This window comes from Chiloscyllium plagiosum, chromosome 10 (assembly GCF_004010195.1).
Source record: "Chiloscyllium plagiosum isolate BGI_BamShark_2017 chromosome 10, ASM401019v2, whole genome shotgun sequence".
In the NCBI taxonomy this organism is placed as follows: Eukaryota; Metazoa; Chordata; class Chondrichthyes; order Orectolobiformes; family Hemiscylliidae; genus Chiloscyllium; species Chiloscyllium plagiosum.
The window spans coordinates 43,706,760-43,729,580 of record NC_057719.1 but is presented as its reverse complement, the minus strand read 5'-3'; the positions used below and the strand labels follow the sequence as shown (position 1 = coordinate 43,729,580).

Below are 22,821 nucleotides of genomic sequence, written 5' to 3'. Positions count from 1 at the left end.
TGCTGGGTCTGCTACTTTTCATCATTTATATAAATGATTTGGATATGAACATAGGAGGTGTAGTTCGTAAGTTTGCAGATGACACCAAAACTGGAGGAGTAGTGGACAGTGAAGAAGGTTACCTCAGTGTACAAAAGGATTTTGATCAGATGGGCAAATGGGCTGCGGAGTGGCAGATGCAGTTTCAATTTAGATAAATGTCAGGTGCTGCATTTTGTAAAGGCAAATCAGAAACACTTATACGCTTAATGGTAAGGTCCTGGAGAGTGTTGCTGAACAAAGAGACCTTAGAGTGCAGGTTCATTGTTCCTTGAAAGTGGAGTCATAGGTAGATAGGATAGTGAAGGAGGTGTTTGGTATGCTTTCCTTTATTGGTTAGAGCATTGAGTATAGGAGTTGGGAGATCATGTTGCAGCTATATAGGACATTGGTTAGGCCACTGTTGGAATATTGCGTGCAACTCTGGTCTCCCTCCTATCAGAAGGATGTTGTGAAGCTTGAAAGGGTTCAGAAAAGATTTAAAACGATGTTGCCAGGGTTGGAGGATTTGCACTGCAGGGAGAGGCTGAATAGGCTGGGGATGTTTTCTCTGGAGCATCGGTGGCTGCAGGATGACCTTTATATAGGCTCATAAAATCATGAGGGGCATGAATAGGATAAATAGACAAGGTTTCTTTCCCTGGGGTGGGGGAGTCCAGAAGTAGAGGACATAGGTTAAGGGGAGAGGAGAAAGATTTAAAAGGGACCTAAGGGACAACTTTTTCATGCAGAGGGTGGTGCGTGTATGGAATGAGGTGCCAGAAGAAGTGGTGGATGCTGGTATAATTACAAATTTAAAAAGGCATCTGAATGTGAATATGAATAGGAGGACAGTTTTAGGGAATATGGGTCAAGTGCTGGCAAATGAGACTAGATGAGGTTAGGATATCTGGTCAGCATGGACAATAGACAAGAGACAATAAGTGCAGGAGTGGGCCATCCAGCCCTTCGAACCTGCACCACAATTCGTTATGATCATGGTTGATCATCCACAATCAGTATCCTGTTCAAGCTTATTCCCATAACCCTTGATTGCACTATCTCTAAGAGCTCTATCCATCTCTTTCTTGAAAGTATCCAGAGACTTGGCCTCCACTGCCTTCTGGGCAGAGCATTCCATATCCACTACTCTCTGGGTGAAGAAGTTTCTCCTCAACTCTGTTCTAAATGGCCTACCCCTTTATTTTTAAACTGTGCCCTCTGGTTCTGGACTCGCCCATCAGCGGAAACATGCTTTCTGCCTCCAGAGTGTCCAATCCATTAATACTTTATACGTCTCAATCAAATCCCCTCTCAACCTTCTAAACTCGTGTATACAAGCCCAGTTGCTCCAATCTTTCAACATATGATAGTCCCAACATTTTGGGAATTGATCTCGTGAATCTACGCTGCACTCCCTCAATAGCCAGAATGTCCTTCTTCAAATTTGGAGACCAAAACTGCACACACTACTCCAGGTGCGGTCTCACCAGGGCCCAGTACAGCTGCAGAAGGGCCTCTTTGCTTCTATACTCAATTCCCCTTGTTATGAAGGCAGCATGCCATTAGCCTTCTTCACTGCCTGCTTTACCTGCATGCTTGCTTTCATTGACTGATGTACAAGAACACCTAGATTTCGTTGTACTTCCCCTTTACCTAAGTTGACTCCATTTAGATAGTAATCTGCCTTCCTGTTCTTGCCACCAAAGTGGATAACGACACAGTTCTCCACATTAAACTGCATCTGCCATGCATCCGTCCACTCACCTAGCCTGTCCAAGTCACACTGTCTTCTCATAACATCCTCCTCACATTTCAGCATGCCACCCAGCTTTGTGTCATCAGCAAGTTTGCTAATACTACTTTTAATGCCTTCATCTATATCATTGATGTATATTGTAAACCGCTGCGGTCCCAGCACCGAACCTTGTGGTACCCCACTGGTCACCTACCTACCATTCCGAAAGGGACCTGTTTACCACTATTCTTTGCTTCCTGTCAGTCAGCAAATTTTCAATCCAAGTCAGTACCCTGCTCCCAATACCACGTGTCCTAAATTTGCTCACTAATCTCACAAGTTAGACCTAAAGAGTCTGTTTCTATGTTGTACGTCTCTCTGACTCTATGACGTGTCATCAGCAAATATTTTCTTCTTTTTTTTAACCTCCTTTGTCATCCAGGGAGCTCTGGATTTGGTTACCCTATCCTGCTGTTTCTCTACATACTTCCCACTAGTTACTGCTCTATATGTAAACTGAGCAATGTAATTCCACCCTTCTCAATTAATTTAGCTAGAGCTAAGGATAGTCTCCTTGAACCTGCTGAAATATCCTTTTTCTCTATACTAAACTGTAGTTCTCTTACAAACCAAAAGTGCCACCCATCCACATATTCATATCATTTCCAAACACTTTATAACCAAGAATATTTCACATCAAACTAATAAAGGCTGAGTGAGTGGGTAGAAAGGTGTCAGAAAGCATATACTCTGTCAAAGTTTCCACTTGGATTGGAAATATAGAATTTTTTTAATGTATGGAGAACCTGGATATCCTTACAGATGAACCAAAGTTAATGTGAGCATGTAACAAATAGTTGTTCGCTTTTATTATGGAAGGATTAGAGTCGAAAGGTGAAATGAGCCTTACTGCAATTGCTTAGAATCTTTAGACTATAGCTGGAGAACTACATTTTGGTGCTATTACCGAGGGAGGGATATGCTTGCCCTAGTGGGAGTGTAGCAAATGCTCACTAATTTAATTTGTGGGATGCAGAGATTATTCTATGAAGAGAAATTGAATAGATAATGCTTGTGGTCCATAGAATTTGGTGAAAAAGAGGTGATGTTATTAAAAAATGTGATAGAATTGGAAAATGTAAAATTGTTACTGAGTTTAATGGGATAGATGCTGGGAGAATGGCTTCCCATTGGTGAGGAGACTAAAACTAGGGATCATAGCCTTAGAATGATTGTCAGCTGTTTAGAACTCGCAGCGCTGTGAATCTTTGCAGCAGTTTTCACTCCTGGGAGCTGTGGGTGCTCAGTTTGTAAGTGTGTTTGTGTGGAGAAAGGAAGCTGAAGCTTGCAAATATTAGTAGAAGCAAAGGTTTGGGGTGGGTGAAAATTTAGGCATTGTGTATTCAGTGCTTAGTATGAATAGGTTACCTGGCCTGGGAGGCTTTCTTTCAAGGTTGCTGAGGAAGTGGACTTTAACAAGTCTTGTGCTGTCTTTCCTAGATTACGATTTATTTAGAGTTGTGGATCTTTGTAATTCTGCACTTCTGAACATCTACAGCCCTCTATTGTTGATCAAGAGAAAAATTGATAAATGCTTGGGTACTGGGGTTTATGGAGACAGTGGGAGAAGTAAAAGATCAGTCAATGATCTTATTCTACCACTCAATAAAAACAAAGAACCAAATTATCTCTTCCTACGCTTATTTCTTATGTTCTTGTATGACCATAAATATTTCATAAATGCTGAACAAAGAACTGAAGTAAGGTGTGATTTTTTTTTTGTTATAAGATAACAAAATTCAAAAGTTTTGTAATAATTAAGATGCACCCGGCTTCTGAGATTTATATTGTTCGTTGATTTACTTGCCCCTTATCCGTAGTCTATTGGCACCCCACAGTGGATTTTAGTAACCAGTGCTTGTGTTTTCTGTTTGGAACAGTTTTACTGCATTGCATTTCTTTCTTAGGTTTGCTGTCTATGTTTTTAGGCTGTGGAAATCGTACTTTCCACTTATTTTGACTGTTTGTTTGGTTAAGATGAAAAACATTTTCAACTAATTGGTCTTTAAATTTAAAGATTCAACAATGGTTGTAGATTTTCTTTTACAACCACTTTGTGAACAAATGAGAATTTCCATGTTTTCTACTTTGTAGCTTGAGTTTTAAATATTTTCTGAAAGCTATTTTGTATCTTTTAGCCGTGAAAAGTTATGGATCTGTATGGAGTACTGCGGAGGTGGATCACTTCAGGATATGTACCATGGTTTGTTGCTTAAGTTCTCCTCATTGTCTAACCACCTGTTCTTCCCCTCTCTCCTTCCACCCTGCCCCCAAAAATAAATAAATTGCTGTCCTGTTGGGCATTTAATTTCCATGTTAAATAATCAGTCAAGGCTGTTTTGAAAATCAACGTTTATAATACCTTTTTAACTAATCCCACCAAAATAATGCATTTAATTGCTATTTGTGAAATATCTATGCATTTGCCTATTTAATAGTGATTTTATTTTATAGTAATTTATCTTGTGAATAAAAAGAAAGGGACTGCCAATGTTGACAATGCACTGATCAATCAGCATCTGTTAAAGAAAACCAAAACAGTTTAACATTTTGAGTGTTAGAATGGTCTTTTGTCCAAGATGTTAGCCTGTTATCTCTTCGGATGCCGACTGTCCTATTTTCTTCTAGAATTGCAGGTCTATAAAATTTCATTGTGAATCGCTTTAAAAATGTTTGTGTATTATTTTTCATGCCATTTTACTCATTCTTGCCCAATTATCCCTGATATTTCTCTCCCTCACCTCCCTCACCTCCCTCACCTCCCTCACCTCCCTCACCTCCCTCACCTCCCTCACCTCACTCACCTCACTCACCTCACTCACCTCACTCACTTCACTCACCTCACTCACCTCACTCACCTCCCTCACCTCCCTCACCTCCCTCACCTCCCTCACCTCCCTCACTCACTCACTCTCTCTCACACCCACTCACCCACTCATTCGCCCTGGTTTAGAATTTCTTCTTTGGGTCCAATGCCCTCTTTGCATCTGTTCCTGTATTGCCAGCCACTACACTCTGCCACTCATCCCAACTAGCTTTTTTTTTCCACCTGTCTCTCGCTTAGTTCCCTTTCTGCAAGACTAGCATTATAGAAATTTCATTTGTACTGACTTGATTGTACTTTAAAAGGAGTTCTCCATATTCTGTTTGCCAAAGTTTGCAGTAGACTAATTGTTCATTGACTGAGTAATGAAGTTATAAAATGCTTTGTTTTACAGTAACTGGACCCCTATCAGAACTACAGATAGCTTATGTTTGCAGAGAAACTTTGCAGGTAGATTGTGGTTTTTCTTTTATTTTGCATGTTAAGAATTTATTGCCAGCAACTAGAACAATGCGTTAGCATAATATTAATCTGAATGTGAGTTGCTGTTCTTGGGGAAAAAAAAAGTCCAGAACAATTGCAGACCATTAATCCCAATGTCATTCATTTATATCACTTAATCAGTTATTTTGTTTACAATTATTAGTAATTTTGAGCAACTATCACTGAGCATAGATTTTCTGATTTCTCACTAATAGTGAGAAGTTTTGTCTGTCACCTCTTAATACTTGGAAGATAGATAAATCATACCCTTAAGATGAATCGTATGTTCTGATATCCATCATGCAGCAACATGGCAAGGGTAAACTCACCCAGACATTGCACACTGGTTGGGTTACTGATCTGAGAACTGAGAGTGTGACTTCTGGGACACTGAGAAAGGAGGCAGTTGAGGTGTGGCCTGATTAACATTTGAAATTGTGAAAGGGTTTTATAGGATTGACATTTTGTTATGATTCCTGAGGGAAAACCATGAACCTAAATGTCAAGATTTGGTGCGTGAAACCCCCCCCCCCCTCCCAATAAAGAAATGACCAAATGATTAAATTTTTTTGTATCTTTAGCTTAATTTATGTTCAAATAAATGGAATTTACAACGGAATTAACAAGCAAATGATACTTCAAATAAAAACAAATTTAACTCTGTATTCTTAAGACTACCGTAAGCATCTGCATCACACTGTACATAAGTGTGACACCATATCTCTTCTTTTTCAGACTTAACCTTTGGGGCCGAGGATCTCTAACATTTATTTTACTCAAATGAGTCAGTCTTTAGGTTGTGTTCACTGGCAGTTGTATTCTGAGGTTCTCGGATACCGTTAACACTGAGGGGCTCTTATGGTGCAGTAGTAGTGTGTGAGGTCTCTGTCTTTGAACGAAGAGGCCTAGGTTCAAGTCCTGCTTATTTTAGAGGTGTGAGATCACAACATCTCTGAACAAGTTATTAGAATATGATAGCTGTGTCCAGATGCAACACTTCTTTGTATCTGCATCTCTGTGCTGATTTCCCCTTTTGCCTCATGCTGCTTTATGGCTTCCAACCATATTACTACTGGTCTTAACACTGGTTCCTATTGCTTCCAGGTAAAGTCACATGAGCCAATATTTCTTTTTATCCAAGAAACTTGTAACTGATTTAAAAAAAACTGTTAAAATTCTTTTTGAAACATTCTTTAACAACAATTAACAATTCTACCAATGTTTTAAAGAAATAACAATTTTCCACATGTTCGGTCAGGACATAGATGCCACAGTTTTGAAGGATTATAGAGAGACCATTGGTATTGAGTTTAACATTAAGGTAATCATGCCTCAGGCAAGGTTGAGAAAGCGGGAACTTTGCTGTGACCCCAGCCAGTATGGGAATTGAACCCATGCTGTTAACATTATTCTGCATCACAAACCAGCCATCCATCAAACTGAGCTACCTATTCCTCTATTGCTACCCAGATCGAATTGTGATGATAAAAATGTTTCCCAGCGTAATTTCTAATTAACAGCTGTAAAATAAATATTATTAAATTCAATATAGATTTGAGGCAGTTAGATTTTACTTGGTTAGAATGCGGAATTCGCTACTGTAAGAAATATTGAGGTCAAAACATAGATATAGTTATGGGAAATCTAGATAAACACGAAAGGAGCAGGTGATTATGCATAATAACAGATGAAGTAAGATGGGAGAAAATTTGCGTGAAATATAATTAAAGTAAATAGCTGCCAATATTCATTTTGAAGATGGTTTATCTGTCCAGTCTCTTTCATTTTTTTTTGTTTAAATGACACCAAAAATTATTGTCTTAAATACGATGCTTAGATAATCAGGATCCCCTTTGACACATTTCTTCTTAGCTGTGTAAATTTCATGCATTGAGCATTTAAGATTTAATTAAGCACCGTAACAATTGTGTGAAAGGTAAAATAAAATGAACTGAATTCCAGAGATTATTTTTCATGAAACAATGTTAGTATTGAAGTCAAGATGCAAATAAGTGAATGGTTTATTGTCACATATCTAGAGTATACAGTGAAAAGTGTTCTGTCACTACAATCCGGTGCTACTTTGAGGCATAAAAGAATAAAAAAGAAGGTACTTAAATAGAGTTAATTTTCATTAGCTGGGGTCCCAACACAGCTCCAGGACTTCGGCAAGGTCTCTGCAAGGTGCCAGCTCTGGGCCTATTGCAGCCAGTAGTCCCCGCTCCTCCACCGTTTCAGTCGACAACTTGCCGTGAGTCCCTCAAGTCAGCAGGTGTAGCAGCATTTGTGGAGAGAAAGCACAGTTGATGTTTCAGCTGCAGTGACCCTTCTTCACAACACTTCAGTGACTAGACTAATTGTTAATTGTTTGATGCTTTGAGTTGCTAAAGAATAAATCATCAAATATCATCATGCTGAAACCGGACTGTCCTTGAGCCAGACCACTAGCTTGTTTGATATTTAATGTATAAGGAAGTCATTTAAGCCCTTAAGGGAATAGCATCAAAATCTTAGTTGATTACTTGGAAAGATTGAAGATTTGAAAGGGGGGGGGTATCTTGGAGAAACCAAAAAAATGGCAAATTGTGTGTAAAAGACAAATCTACAGCATTATTTCAGAATGTGCTGTAAATTATAGCAACCTAGAAATTATTCAAGACAAATTTTGAGATTTATCTGGCTTCAGGTGCGTTTTAATCTTTTCAAGATGGTAGTAGAGTCAAACCGTTCAGTGATTATGATAGTTGAATGGGATAGAGTTTTCTTCTTATGATGGATTAGGCACGTGACCAATGGTTGTTCTCATCTGTACTTCTGTTTTACTATTATGCAGTTTATTATTTGTGCTTGATGGTGCACAACATGTTTTGTAGGGTCTGGGCTATTTACACAGTAAAGGAAAAATGCACCGAGATATAAAGGTAAGCCTAAATTTGCATTTTTGTTGTAAATTTCCAAAAACTGAAGACTTTTCATTATCAAATCAAACTGTATATGCCACATGTCAGAGTGGAAATTAGCTATATGATCACCTGTGTTGCTGAGCAACCTGATTAATTGTTATGATCTAATGGGGTTGTGTGCTGTAAATCAAAACATGTAATTCCCAGAGTTGTAAACATAGTACTCCAGTATACAGTACTTGAATTTCAGACTAAGGTTGATAGAAGGCACTGACTAGGTTTTCAGATGAAGCAAAAATAGCACTAATAATTAAAATCCTGGTTTCCTTTTAATCTCTCCTGCACAACAAACAAAGAAGTAAAGTAGATTGGTGAAATTGGGAACTTGCGGAACGTTTCGGAGAACATCTCCGGGACACATGCACCAAGCAACCCCACTATCCTAGAGCTGACCACTTCAACTCTCCCTTCCACTCCCCCAAGGACATGCAAGTTCTGGCCTGCTTCCACCGCCAAATCCTAGTCACCCAATGCTTAGCGGAAGAATTCCTCATCTTCCACCTTGGGACCCTCCAACATAGGGCAATAATGTCAGTTTCCTCATCTCCTTTCCCGTCCCTTCCCCTCCCCCCACCTTATCCCAGATCCAACCCTCCAACCTTTTGAACTGTCCAACATGTCCATCTTCCTTCCCAACTATCCGCTCCACCCTCCACTCCGACCTATCACCATCACCCCCATCCTCATCCATGTATTGCCTTCCAAAATACCCCCCAGCCCCAGCACCTTTATTTATCTCTCAGCCCCCTTTGCCGCACCCCCCATTCCTGATAAAGGGTTTGTGCCTGAAACATTGACTCTCCTGCTCCTCCGATGCTGTCTGACCTGCTGCGCTTTTCCAGTGCCCCACTTTCTGACTCTGATCTCCCAGCATCTGCAGTCCTCACTTTCTCCTTGTGAAATTGGGAAGTCCAGTTCAGTGGTCTTTGTTTCGCAATTCCGATGTTGAAGTGATCCGACCTGAGTAAATGAGGCCCCTCGTGTTCATTGGTCTTTCTCTGGAAGCTTCCACTGGTCGGTGAGAAATACAGAGCAACTTCCTCACTTGGGAAATGCCTCCTGTATCAATTCAAAAGTCACAGCTACAGCTACTATTGCAGGAATGGGTTTTCTTCAAGTTTAAACTGATGGTTTCACTGCAGAGAACGGCTTCTACTGGGGAGAATAACAGGACAACCTTTTTTAGTCTTCTCTCTGTTTGTGTCACTGTAATTTTGTTTTCAGTTAGCGGAGAATCAATTAGCTTCACTTCTGAACAATTCCTTGTTCCTGTTCATCTGCAGGATCGCATAGCAAAAGAAAGTTCACAATAATTATTGAATTCCTTGCTGTGAAATTATGCAGCTATTGTGGTAAATCTGTTTTTAAAGTCAGGTCTTTCTCATGCAATCCATGGTTTTTGAAGACAAAAAGAAAAAGGCTTATTTCTTAAAATTTTCAAAAATAATAAAAAGGCATTTGCTTGTGTATAACCAGATCAGTAGTGCATTGGCAGAGGTCTGGAAATGGTCGGTTCCAACCTACTTGGAAAAAATGAAGTTTAAAAAAAATCCGCTGAATGCTAATTAATTACTACTTAATTTCTAAAATTAAATGTTTTCTTTTAGGGGGCAAATATATTACTGACTGACCATGGAGATGTAAAGTTAGGTGAGTATGACCCAGGATTCCCAACATTGACATAATTTGGCTATTTAAAATTTTAAGGCTAATGGTAACACATCTAGACACCAAATTATTTTTTGGTATTCCTTTAATGTAAATATGATTATGTAGTTTTTTGGTTGGGCATGAAAAATTAAGGCAGTTTTTGTGTTTAAAACAAAATCTTTGTTTGAGTAAATATGTGTTACACTATACTATATGGTGTGAGAATGGAGGTTTTTGCATCACAAGTTCATTTTCTTTAGCTTCCTGTGGGCTACTCAAATCAAAATGAGAAGAATGGACCACTAGCCAACCCATTTAGAGGAAAACAATTGTTATACAAACTATAAGTTGAAGAAAATATTGGCACCCAAGATTACTATTGAGTGGTCATTTTGAAGAAGAACATGGAAATTTTGATATCTGAAATGGAATGCATTAAATCTTTTTAGTGTACCAACCAGCTTTTTCAATTAATTATTATAGCAAAATTTCTGGATACTGTGTATAAATTAAAATGTAGAATCCCAACAATGAAATCTTTGCAAAAAAACTTTGTATGTGACATGATGACAGACTGTACATATAGCAAGTGATCTGTTATGCTGTTTAGCCACATAACTAGAAGAATCTTGAGTTCACTTGTGCAGTTCTGCTGAATTAACTGATCACAACTGGGTATGGTTTAACACCAACCACCACGGTACCAGGAAATTGCATGCATAAATAATGCTGTACAGGTTTGGCTGTGTTTTCCATTGTAATTTAACCGTATGATAACCACAGGAAGGATGTGCTAGCTTATACTCATTCCTTCATTGAAAGTTTTAAATTGACGTCAATCAATTAAAAATATTTCTAGCTTGGAAAAGTTTTGTAAAAGATACTTTTGCTTTGCTCTTGTCCTTTTGTCATCTTGTCCATTCTATCCCTATCATACAATCACTAATCGACAACAAGGTCTCTTTCACTGGTGCTCTTAGATTAGTGACTAGAATGTAGGCACATGTGGCTGAATTGCAATTTGCTCTAATTTTATTTTCCTGTTGAAAGTACAATTGTATTGGATGTGTTTATCTTCTACTATCCCCTTTCTCATATTCATTACTAAGATATACTTTTTTTTCATTTAAAGCATCATCCTTCAAAGCATTGCAAAAATGTTGGAATCTTCAGTCGAAAGAGAATTTGGCTTATTTATTAGTTGCAAGGAGTGTCACACACACTGAAAAGGAATATGTTGTGGTAGGAGAGAGGATGGATTCTGCGTCTGCGGAGAGTTGCAACTTGTGTAAAGTAAACAAAAAGCAGTGAGGCAGGAAGGGACAGAAAGCTTAAAGATAATAGGGCTGATGAAGGGCTTATGCTCGAAGCTTCGAATCTCCTGCTCCTCGGATGCTGTCTGACCTGCTGTGCTTTTCCAGCAACTTACTCTCTACTCTGATCTCCAGCATCTGCAGTGCTCACTTCTCCTCAAAGATAGTAGGGCATTGATTAAGTAATAGCCCAAATCTTAAAAATAGGTTGGCTTGATCGAATAGTACAGATACATTATTGTGGACTGATTATGTTAGAAACTAAATGTTCCAGGCACCCTAACATTTAAAAAGAACTGGTAAAATGGAAAAGAGATTTGAGGTATGCAACTGAAGAAGGAAATAAATGTAGTAAAAGGTGGAGAAAATATTTATTTAAAAAATTAATACATAGATCCGTTTATAGGAGCTAAGAAACAGCAATGTGCAGAAATAACCAAACTGAGTGTTAATGAGCAGGCTATTACTTAGTAAGTGATACTGCTGATAACCCCTTCCATCACTTTCCTGATTGAGAATAGACCGGGATGATTAATAGCTGGGTTGGACTTGCCTCTGTTGTGTGCAGGGCATACCTGGCTGATTTTCCACATTGGGGTAAAAACAATGACTTGAGATGCTGGAAACCAGATTCTGGATCAATGGTGCTGGAAGAGCACAGCAAAATCGACATTTCGGGCAAAAGCCCTTCATCAGGAATCGGGGCTTTTCCCCGAAACGTCGATTTTGCTGCTCGTCGGATGCTGCCTGAATTGCTGTGATTTCCCACATTGGCTAGTAGAAGCCAATGTTGTAGTTGTATTGGAACGGCTTGGCTGGTGGTGCGGCAAGTTCTGGTGTACAAATCTTCAGTAACATTCCTGGAATATTGTCAGTGCCAGGAGAATATTCCCCTGGCTGGAACTTGTAGAACTAGGATCACAAACCTGGAATAATGCTTAAAAATTGAAAGAACTGCGGATGCTGTATATCGGAAACAAAAGCATAAGTTGCTGGAAAAGCTCAGCAGGTCTGGCAGCATTTGTGAAGGGAAATCAGAGTTAACGCTTTGGGTCCAGCAACCCTTTCTCAGAACTGATGATAGCTAGGAAAATGTGGTTTATATGCAGAAGATAGGGTGGGGGGGGAAGGGATAAGGAGTAAATGGGAGGCAGAGATAGAGCCCAAAGAGAGAGAAAACAGTTGGATAGACAAAGGTGTTGGTAACTATCTAGCTGGGAGGGTGAATAGCTGTTAATGGAGACTGTTAGTGGTAGTGTGTAATGGCAGACTATGTAATAACAAAGCCTGGTGTGTGTGGTAGGGGGCTAGGCCATGAGGGCGTTCAGACAGTATAATTGTTGAACTAGGTATGAAGTCTGGAGGGCTATAGGTTCCCCAAGCAGAAAATTAGGTGTGCTTCCAGCTTCGCTGGAGCACTGCAGCAAGCCTGAAGCAGAGGTGTTGGCCAGAGAACAGGGTGGTGTGTTAAAGTGAAAGGCAACTAGAAGCTGTGTGGTGTCTTTTTTTGCGGGCAGAAGGTCTGCGAAGCAGTCACCCAGTCTATGCTCCGTTTCCCTATTGTAGCCACGTTGTGAGCTGCGAATGCAGTAAACTGGATTGTACGCTGCTGGATTAATGCTCAGCAAAGGCCTCAGATTAATGAGTATGACAAACGTCGTGACCTTGAACATTTTCTTCCACTGCTTCCGGGCCCACTTTATTCAATCAAGGCTCCCACCCATTAACCAAGGACCCCTTTTCTCACCTACAATGCACCCCGTCCTCCTGGACATCCCATGCTGGCCTGTTACCCGCCCTTGACCTCTTCATTTATAACTGCCATGACATTGACTGCCTCAACCTGTCCACCCCTCTCACCCAGTCCAACCTCCCGCCTTCACAACGCGCAGCCCTCCGCTCCAAACCCAACCTCACCATCAAACCTGCAGACAAGGGCACAGTAGTAGTTGGTGCACTGACCTCTACACCGCTGAAGCCAGGTGCCAACTCGCAGACACCACCTCCTACTGCTCCCTCGACCACAATCTCACCTCCCATTACCAAACCATCTCCCAGACTATTCACAACCTCATCACCTCTGGGGAATCTCCCATCCACAGCCTCCAACGCCATTGTCCGTGAACCCCGTACCACCTGAATCTACAGCCTACCAAAGATTCACAAACCTGACTTCCCCAGTCGACCCATTGTCTCAGCCTGCGCCTGTCCTACTGAATTAATCTCTGTCTACCTTGACACCGTCCTGTCCTCCTTAGTCCAGGAATTCCCCATTTACATTCAGGACATTACCCACACCCTTCACCTCCTCCAAGACTTTTGTTTCCCTGGCTCTCAATGCCTTATCTTCTCCATGGACATCCAGTCCCTGTACACATCCATCTGCCACGGTGTGAAGGCCTCCAAGCCCTCTGTTTCTTCCTCTCATGCTGTCTCAAACAGTACCCTTCTACCAATTAACCTCATCCAACTGGCTGAACTGATCCTCATCCTTAACAACTTCTCCTTCCAATCCTCCCACTTCCTTCAAACCAAAGGGGTAGCCACCGGCACCTGCATGGGACCCAGCTGTGTCTGCCTCTTTGTGGGTATGTGAAACAGTCCATCTTCCACAGTTACACTGGCACCACCCCCCACCTATTCCTCCGCAATATTGATGACTGTATTGGTGCTACCTCATGCACCCACAAGGAGGTTAAACAGTTCATCAACTTCACCAACACCTTTAATCCCAACCTCCAATCCACCTGGACCATCTCGGACACTTCCCTCCCCCTTCCTGGACCTTTCCATCTCCGGCAACTAAATAACCAAGGACATCTACTACAAGCCCACCGACTCCCACAGCTAAAGTGCTGCTTCCCTGAAAGGTACATTTGGACCTTTGGATACTGAGGACAGAGGAGGTAAATGGTCATTTGTTACACCGTCAGCAGTTGCAAGGCAATGTGCTGTGGGGTTCTGGGGGTGCTGTTGGGAGTGGGCCAGGTTTGAGGGTTAGGGCAGGTGAGTGGGGCTAACTGAATTGCTCCTCAGAAAGATGATAGTGAGTGGATGGGCCAAATGACCACCTGTCTTGTATATATATGAATCTATATTCAAGACAGACATCAAAGGATTTTTGGATACCAAGGAAGTTTAGGGGGATGGGAATGGAGTGGGAAAACAGGGTTGAGGTATAAGTTCACTCATTCACTAAATGGCTGAATGGGTCTCAAGGCTACCTCCTGTCCCTGTTTCTTTAATTCTGAAGTACCTTGGGAAATTTCTTACACCATCTTGAGAGAGCAATATTCCATAAGATGGACAAAAAAAAATTAAAATAGAGATTTGCAGTTGTAATAGTAACAACACTGTCTGTAAATTATGGCATTGTTTATCCACAATTGAATGTGGAAATTTGTATTATTTCACCAATCTGCCCCAGTCCCTCTCCCCGTGTGCAAGCCTCTGCAGATGCAAGCAACACAATACCTTGATCACTGATTTTCATACAAACTTAAGCTATTTTCACATTGTTTTCTTGCCATTCAGTCAAAAAATAAAAATGTTCAGCCTTATTGAATGAGTTGTATGACTCCTCTCACCATGAAAATTAAACATTTTAAAATTGCACATTTAAAAAATTAGTAATTTTATTACAGCAAAAGGTTTTATTAACTGGCACCTATGCGACCAGGAGTGCACTGGTTGATCAAATATTTTGATTGATTGTGGACGACTTCATCAATGTAAAAATGCACACTAAATAATAGAAACATAATGCAGGGGATATGCACATCACTACTATATTTATGACAAATAATAATGCAACTTTGTCATCAATAAAATTTATTGGCAGTAACCACTCTGACATTGCGGGGAAATGTGAGAATCCAGTAAACGTCTGGTATTTGAGGTATATACGTTTTGCTCATTTGTCGAGGGTGGTGGTTCTTGGGTTTTTGTTAAAACAAAGTTTGCTGTACTTATTTTGGTATTTTAGTTTCTTTAATCCCATGTCCGTGCCCAAACATTTTTCATTTTCTATACAATACACTTTATTGCTTGCTTGCTTACTTACTGCTTTGCTATTTTTGTGAATTCTTCAAACTAGTTAGTTGATAAGTCTATCTTCCCTCATTTTTGGATATTACAGATCCCCTACAGTTGGCGGCAACAGTTCTGATCATTAGTTATTGAAAATGTAAGAAGTTGAAGCTAAAATATGTTGATTTTTTGCATTTCAGCTGATTTTGGTGTTGCAGCAAAAATAACTGCTACTATAGCCAAGAGGAAGTCCTTCATTGGAACCCCGTACTGGTAAATAAAATTATTTCTACCTAGTGTTGTATGTGCAACTTTAAGGCAATTCCTCCAGTCTGTCACTATATGGTACTGTCATAAAGATAGTAAGAATGCAGAATAAATCCAGAAATGAAATGAAATAATATTCATATTTGTGGTGTTTAACTGGAAGGAGCTGTATCTTGTTAAAACTGCATTACATTTTTTAAAAATCTTAATTCACAGTTTATGGGTGCCATTGACTACTCCAGCATGTAAAGCTCATCCCTAATTGCTCCTGAGAAAGAGATGAGCTGCTTTTTTTGAACCACTTCGTGATGGCAGTGTGGGTATGTTCATAGTGCTCTTAGGAAAGAGATTCCAGAATTTTAACCCAGCAACAGTGAAGGAATCGTGACTTAGTTCCAGACCAAGATGGTGTGTGCCTTGAAGAGGAACTTGTGTTTGTCCTTCTATATGGTACAAGGCACAGGTTGGGAAGGTGCTGTCGAATGCCTACTTGAGTTGTTGCAATGCATCTTATAGATGGTGTAAGTTGCTTGTAGTCCTGCAGATTTATTTCCTTCAATTGCCCATTCAAATTTTAAAAATCTTATTTCTGCTTCCAGCTCCTCCATGGGTAAACTAGCCTGTCTATTCCTGTTTGCCATTCATTCAATTTTGGAATAATTTATAAATTTTGAAATTTTGTTCTGTAAGAGTTATCGATGGGACAAGGGCAGTTATAATGCGATTAGGTAAGCCTTAGGATGCATAGAATGGGGTTGCAAAATGCAGGGGATAAGGACGATCGAAATGTGGAGCGGGTTTAAGGAACAGATATTGCATATCCTTGATAGGTATGTCCCTGTCAGGCAGTGGTGGTGGGGGGGGGGGTAAGTGATAAGGTAAGGGAACCGTGGTTTGCTACAGAAATTGCATCTTTTGTTAAGCAGAAGAAGGAGGCTTTATGTGTTGATGAGACAACATCGTCTCATCTGAACCATGGAGAGTTACAGATTAGCTAGGAAGGATTTAAGGAGAGAGTTAAGAAGAGCAAAGAGAGGACATGGGCAGTCTTTAGGAGGTAGAATAAAGGACAACTGAAAGCTTTCTGAAGGGTATGTGAGGAATAAAATGATGCCTAGGGCAATTCAAAGACAGATATAGGAAGTTGTGTGCGGACTCTGTGGAGATCAGAGAGGTGCTAAATGAATATTTCTCATTGGTTTTCACTCAGGAAAAGGAGAATATTGTAGAGGACATTGAATGAGATATGAGATATTAAACTAGAAAGGACTGAGGTTAGTAAGGAAGAGGTGTTATCAATTCTAGGAGTGAAATTAGACAAGTCGCCTGGGCCGGATGGGATTTATCCGAGGATTCTCTGGGAAGCTAGGGAAGAGGTGTTGGAACCTTTGGATTTGATCTTTGAGTTGTCATTGTCTACAGGTTTAGTATCAGAGGTCTGGAGGATTGCAAATGTTGTGCCCTTGTTCAAGAAGGGCAGTACAAAATGACCCAGGTAATTATTGACCAGTGAGTCTTACGTCTGTTGTAAGAAAAGCTTTGGAAAGGATTATAAGGGGTAGGATTTATAATCTAGCAAGCAACAATTTGATTTCAGATAGTCAACATGGTTTTGTCAAGCGCAAGTCGTGTCTCTCAAAACTCATTGAGTTTTCTGAGAAGGTGACCAAGCATGTAGATGAGGGTAGGGCAGTTGACGTAGTACACATGGACTTCAGTAAAGCCTTTGATAAGGTTCCATATGGTAGGCTGTTGGAGAAAATGCGGAGGCACGGGATTGAGGATGATTTAGCAGTTTGGATTAGAAACTGGCTTTATGAAAGAAGGCAGTGAATGGTGACTGATGGAAAATATTCAGTTTGGAGTCCGGTTACTAGTGGTGTGCCACAAGGATCTGTGTTTGGACACTTTTATAAAAGACTTAGAGCAAGCATAGGTGGATGGGTTAGTAAGTTTGCAGATGACACTAAATTCGGTGGAGTAGTGGATAGTGTGGAAGAATGTTACAGGTTGCAGGGGGACTTGGATAAACTGCAGAATTGGGCTGTGAGGTGGCAAATGGAGTTCAATGCAGCTAACTGTGAGGTCATTCACTTTGGGAAGAATAATAGGAAGGCAGAGTACTGGGTCAATGGAAAGATTCTTGGTAGTGTGGATGTGCAGAGTAATCTTGGAGTCCATGTACATAGACCCCTGAAAGTTGCCACCCAGGATGACAGTGCTGTTAAGAAGGCATACGGTGTGTTAGGTTTTATTCGTAGAGGGATTAAGTTCCGGAGTCGCAATATCATGCTGCAACTATATAAAATGCTAGTGCGGCCTCATTTGGAATATTATGCACAGTTCTGGTCGCCCCATTGCAGGAAGGATGTGGAACATTGGAAAAGGTGCAGAGGAGATTTACCAGGATGTTGCCTGGTGTGGAAGGAAACTCTTATGAGGAAAGGCTGAGAGACTTGAACCTGTTCTCATTGGAAAGAAGAAAGCTTAGAGGGGATTTGATATAGGCATACAAGACAATCAGAGAATTAGATAGAGTAGACAGTGAAAGTCTTTTTCCAAGGATGATGATGTCAGCTTGTACGAGGGGGCATAACTACAAATTGAGGGGTGATAGATTTAAGACAGATGTCAAAGGCAGGTTCTTTATTCAGAGTGGTAAGGGAGTGGAATAGCCTGCCTGCCAATGTAGTTAAATCCGCCACGGAGATTTAAACAATCTTTGGATAAGCATATGGATGATGATGGGATAGTGTAGGGGGACGAGCTTAGATTAGTTCACAGGTTGGCGCACCATCAAGGGCCGAAGGGCCTGTTCTGCGCTGTTTTGTTCTATTCCAATATCAAGTCAATTATGTTGCAAAAATAAACTGTGGTCTTCGCACTCACTGTTGGGGAATACCACAGTTTCTGCCCTGCAGTCTGCAAAATAACCATCTATTGTGATTTGTTGCCTTCTGTCCATAAGCCAATTTTTATCCAGTTGAGCACTAATTCTCCTGTTCCATAATCCTTATTTTGTAGGTCATTCCTTTTGTATACATCCTTGTCAAAGCTTTCTTAAAATCTGCATAACATCTCTCTCATTCCCTTCAACACCCTTCTCGGTTACTTCATCAAAAATTCCATTAGATTGGTCGAGCATTATTTTGCTTTTACAAATCTGTTACGTGTGCTTTGCAAACCATGGCCATGACCCTCTGGCATTTCATGATGAGATTCTTAGTTTGCAAGTTCTGAGACAGCAATGACTGACATGGAGTGCTGACCAAGTGTTGTCAGTTGTGGTCCCTTAAAATCTTTGCATTTTTAATAGTAGGCATGACCTAATTCTTCCTTTTTGAAGCCTGATTACTGCTGCAAAAGAGCCAGTTAAGAAGTTAGAGTTTTAACTATCATGTTTTAAAAAAAAAACTTAATCATGCAAATCTGTTTGATCTTTGATCTTTGAAAGTTGTCACTCAGGTGGATAGAGCTTGTAAGAAGGCCTATGGTGTATTAGCGTTCATTAGCAGAGGGATTGAATTCAAGAGTCGTGAAGTGATGTTGCAACTGTACAGGACTTTGGTTAGGCCACATTTGGAGTACTGTGTGCAGTTCTGGTCACCTCACTTTAGGAAAGAGGTGGAAGCTTTGGAGAGGGTGCAGAGAAGATTTACCAGGATGTTGCCTGGAATGGAGAATAGGTCGTACGAGGATAGGTTGAGAGTGCTAGGCCTTTTCTCGTTGGAACGGCGAAGGATGAGGGGTGACTTGATAGAGGTTTATAAGATGATCAGAGGAATAGATAGAGTAGACAGTCAGAAACTTTTTCCCCGGGTACAACAGAGTGTTACAAGGGGACATAAATTTAAGGTGAAGGGTGGAAGGTATAGGGGAGATGTCAGGGGTGGGTTCTTTACCCAGAGAGTGGTGGGGGCATGGAATGCGCTGCCTGTGGGAGTGGTAGAGTCAGAATCATTGGCGACCTTTAAGCGGCAATTGGATAGGTACATGGATGGGTGCTTAAACTAGGACAAATGTTCGGCACAACATCGTGGGCTGAAGGGCCTGTTCTGTGCTGTAATGTTCTATGTTCTATGCAAATGAGGCTATCAATATTGTAGTTATTGAATGCTTCAAACTTTGGAAGAAAAAAGCTTTAGTACAAGTTGGATGGACTAGGAATCATTATCAAGGTTCAAATTGCATTTGTAAGCTGATCAAAAATGTATCAATTATTTTTAGTGTTGCATTTTTGAATGCCTATGTAATACATTTTGTGACCCACAATTCACTGGTTATGATTCGAGTTTTCATTTACTATCCTACTATGCATATTTCTAGAAATATATATACGATAGAAAAATGATGTGGTAACTGGCTCTCAAACAGAATATTTTTAACATTGCTGAAATCTTTTTCTGCATCTGAGGGCTATCTTTGTCATTTGTAGGATGGCACCAGAAGTTGCTGCAGTGGAGAAGAATGGTGGATATAACCAACTTTGTGACATCTGGGCTGTTGGAATTACAGCAATTGAATTGGCAGAATTGCAACCTCCAATGTTTGATTTGCACCCTATGAGGTATTCTGGTTTTCACATTGGTAATTCTGTGTAAATGACATGTCTGTTGAGCTCTTCATGTTCTCTTTAACTTTTCAGATTTTAACTCTGGCCTTTGAACAAACATAACAAAACTATTCTGAAGGGGATTTTTTTTATTTCTATAATACATGCACAAAGCCAGGATAAGTATTTAGGTTCTTTTGCGCAAAAGCGTGGCAGTATCACTCCGCTCTGCCGCGCATTGCACCTCTCTTGAGACCATTATTTGGTTCAGTTGTTCTTAACTTCTATATCATTAGCTTCCATATTTAAAAGATTATTCTCTGCTATTTCTGCCATCAACAGCAAGATGCTACCACCATTCCTTCAGACATCTTGGAACTGAAGAATAGTGATCAGAGCAAGGTGCTACTATTTAAGAAAAGTGGTAAGAAAAAGCCAGGGAACTATAGACCAGTGAGCCTGACCTTTGTGATGGGCAAGTTGTTGGAAGGAATCCTGAGGGACAGGATTTACATGTATTTGGCAAGGCAAGGACTGATTAGGGATAGTCAGCATGGCTTTGTGCATGTGAAATCATGTCTCTCGAACTTGATTGAATTTTTTGAAGAAGTAACAAAGAGGATTGATGAGGGCAGAGCGGTAGATGTGATCTATATGGAATTCAGTAAGACATTAGGCAAGGTTCCCCATTGTAGATTGATTAGTAAGGTTAGATTTCATGGAATACAGGGAGAACTAGCCATTTGGATACAGAACTGGCTCAAAGGTAGAAGACAGAGGGTGGTGGTGGAGGGTTGCCTTTCAAACTGGAGGCCTGTTACCAGTGGAGTGTCACAAGGCTCAGCGCTAGATCCACTACTTTTCGTCATTTATATAAATGATTTGGTTGTGAACATAGGAGGTATAGTTTGTAGGTTTGCAGATGGCACTAAAATTGGAGGTGTAGTGACAGTGAAGAAACTGAACTCCGAGTACAATGGAATTTTGATCAGATAGGGCGATGAGTGGCAGATGGAGTTTACTTTAGATAAATGTGAGGTGCTGCATTTTGGAAAGGTAAATTAGAGCAGGACTTAATGGTAAGGTCTTGGGGAGTGTTGCTGAACAAAGAGACCTTGGGATGCAGATTCATGGTTCCTTGAAAGTGGAGTCACAGGGAGACAGGATAGTGAAGAAGGCATCTGGTATTGGTCAGAGCATTGAGTATAAGAGTTGCCAGGTAATATTGTGGCTGTATAGGACATTGGTTAGGCTACTTTTGGAATATTGTGTGCAATTCTGGTCTCCCTCCTAATGGAAGGATGTTGTGAAACTTGGAAGGGTTCAGAAAAGGTTTACAATGTGGTTGCCAGGGTTGGAGGATTTGAGCTGTAGGGAGAGGCTGAATAGGCTGGGTCTGTTTTCCCTGGAGCATTGGAGACTGAGAGGTGACCTTATGGATGTTTAGAAAATCATGAGGGACATGGATAGGGTAAATAGACAAGGTCTTTTCCCTGGGGCGGAAGAGTCCAGAACTAGAGGACATAGGGTGAGGGTGAGAAAGGAAAAATTTAAAAGGGACCTGAGGGGCAACTTTTTCACTCCGAGGTGCGTGTATGGAATGAGCTGCTAGAGGAAGTGGTGTAGGCTTCTATAATTACAACATGTAAAGGGCATTTGGATGGGTAAATGAATAAGAACGGTTTTAGAGGGTTACTGACCAAGTGTTGACAAATGGGACTAGATTAGGTTAGGATATCTGGACAGCATGAACGAATTGGACCGAAGGGTCTGTTTCCGTGCTGTGCATCTCTATGACTCCATATCCTAATCTCCTTCTCACAGTACTTTTTTTTCAAAGTGCTGTAATAGTAAGAGCCCTTTGCCATTCTTTTTATTGATTAGGATATTGACCACGTTGAGATTACTGTTTGTTGGATTTGGCATTCTAGATTCATCGTAGTCTCTTTTTATGTTGGAAAGACCAAGCTCATTGTGTTCACTGAGCACCTTTATGTAGCCCACTTTTGATTGCTTTTCCAGTTGACTGCCCTACTCTCTGCTTCACCCTCTGTTCCAGTGAAGCTCAGTAGAGATTTCAGGAGCAGTGCCTTATCTTTGGACTAGACTTCACAGCAACATTACTGAGTTCAATATTTTCAGATGTTGACTACTGCTGTAGGGAACAGATTGCATAATCATTCAGCTATTGTCGTCATCAGCTTCCAAGAACCAACAATACTGTATCTCATTGCATGCGACAATAATAAATCAAATGACATCAAATCAATTTTTTGCTTACCATACACTTTGCTTTGCATCATCAATCCATTTGTCATTTATTTGTCTGACACTAATATTCCAATACACCCCAAATTCTCTCTGTAAACACTCAGCCAAAACTCTATTGTCCTTGTTTGCAGGTAACTACTATTTCCCTTACCCCTCCTCCCTTCATCCCCACCCCCACAATGTTTTTACTCACTTATAATGGCTCCTCATTTAGAAATGCCTTGAATGTAAAATTCTCATCCTTATTTTCTGATTCTTTTATGGCATTAATCCTCCTTTTTAATCTTCAGTGACAGCGTTGTAAAATAAGTACTTTTAAAGTTATGCTCAAAAGACCATGGAGGAGCTGATTGTCTATACAGCTTGCATTTCAGTCTGATTCCTCTTGAGTAAGTGGAGGTTGCCTACAGAAAGGAAAAAGAGCGAACTAGTGTCTCCACTGAACTAAGATATAAATAAACAGTATTTGGAAGACAGACTAACTGCTTCAGTATGTAGTTTAATCCACAAAACTTTGTAAGATATTTGAGGACCTTTTTGATTGTTCATCTTCATTTTAATTGCTTGACTGTAATCATACATGTGTCAAGACCCAGAGATCAGGAATTCCCCTCCCTGTGTCACTTTACCTTCCTCCCCCATTTTCTTCCTTT

At 40.5% G+C, this 22,821-nt stretch overlaps 1 protein-coding gene across 2 annotated transcripts in view; it reads left to right on the top strand.

Moving 5' to 3' along the window:
* Nucleotides 1–22,821, top strand: part of map4k5 (mitogen-activated protein kinase kinase kinase kinase 5) — a 182,643-nt gene that overhangs the window by 84,954 nt on the left and 74,868 nt on the right. For both annotated transcript variants that reach the window (XM_043697614.1, XM_043697612.1), the window contains exons 4-9: nt 3,955–4,019; nt 5,035–5,090; nt 7,997–8,044; nt 9,694–9,736; nt 15,279–15,351; nt 19,781–19,912. In XM_043697614.1, the coding sequence (XP_043553549.1) occupies nt 3,955–4,019; nt 5,035–5,090; nt 7,997–8,044; nt 9,694–9,736; nt 15,279–15,351; nt 19,781–19,912 (417 nt within the window). The remainder of the gene's footprint in view (nt 1–3,954; nt 4,020–5,034; nt 5,091–7,996; nt 8,045–9,693; nt 9,737–15,278; nt 15,352–19,780; nt 19,913–22,821) is intronic.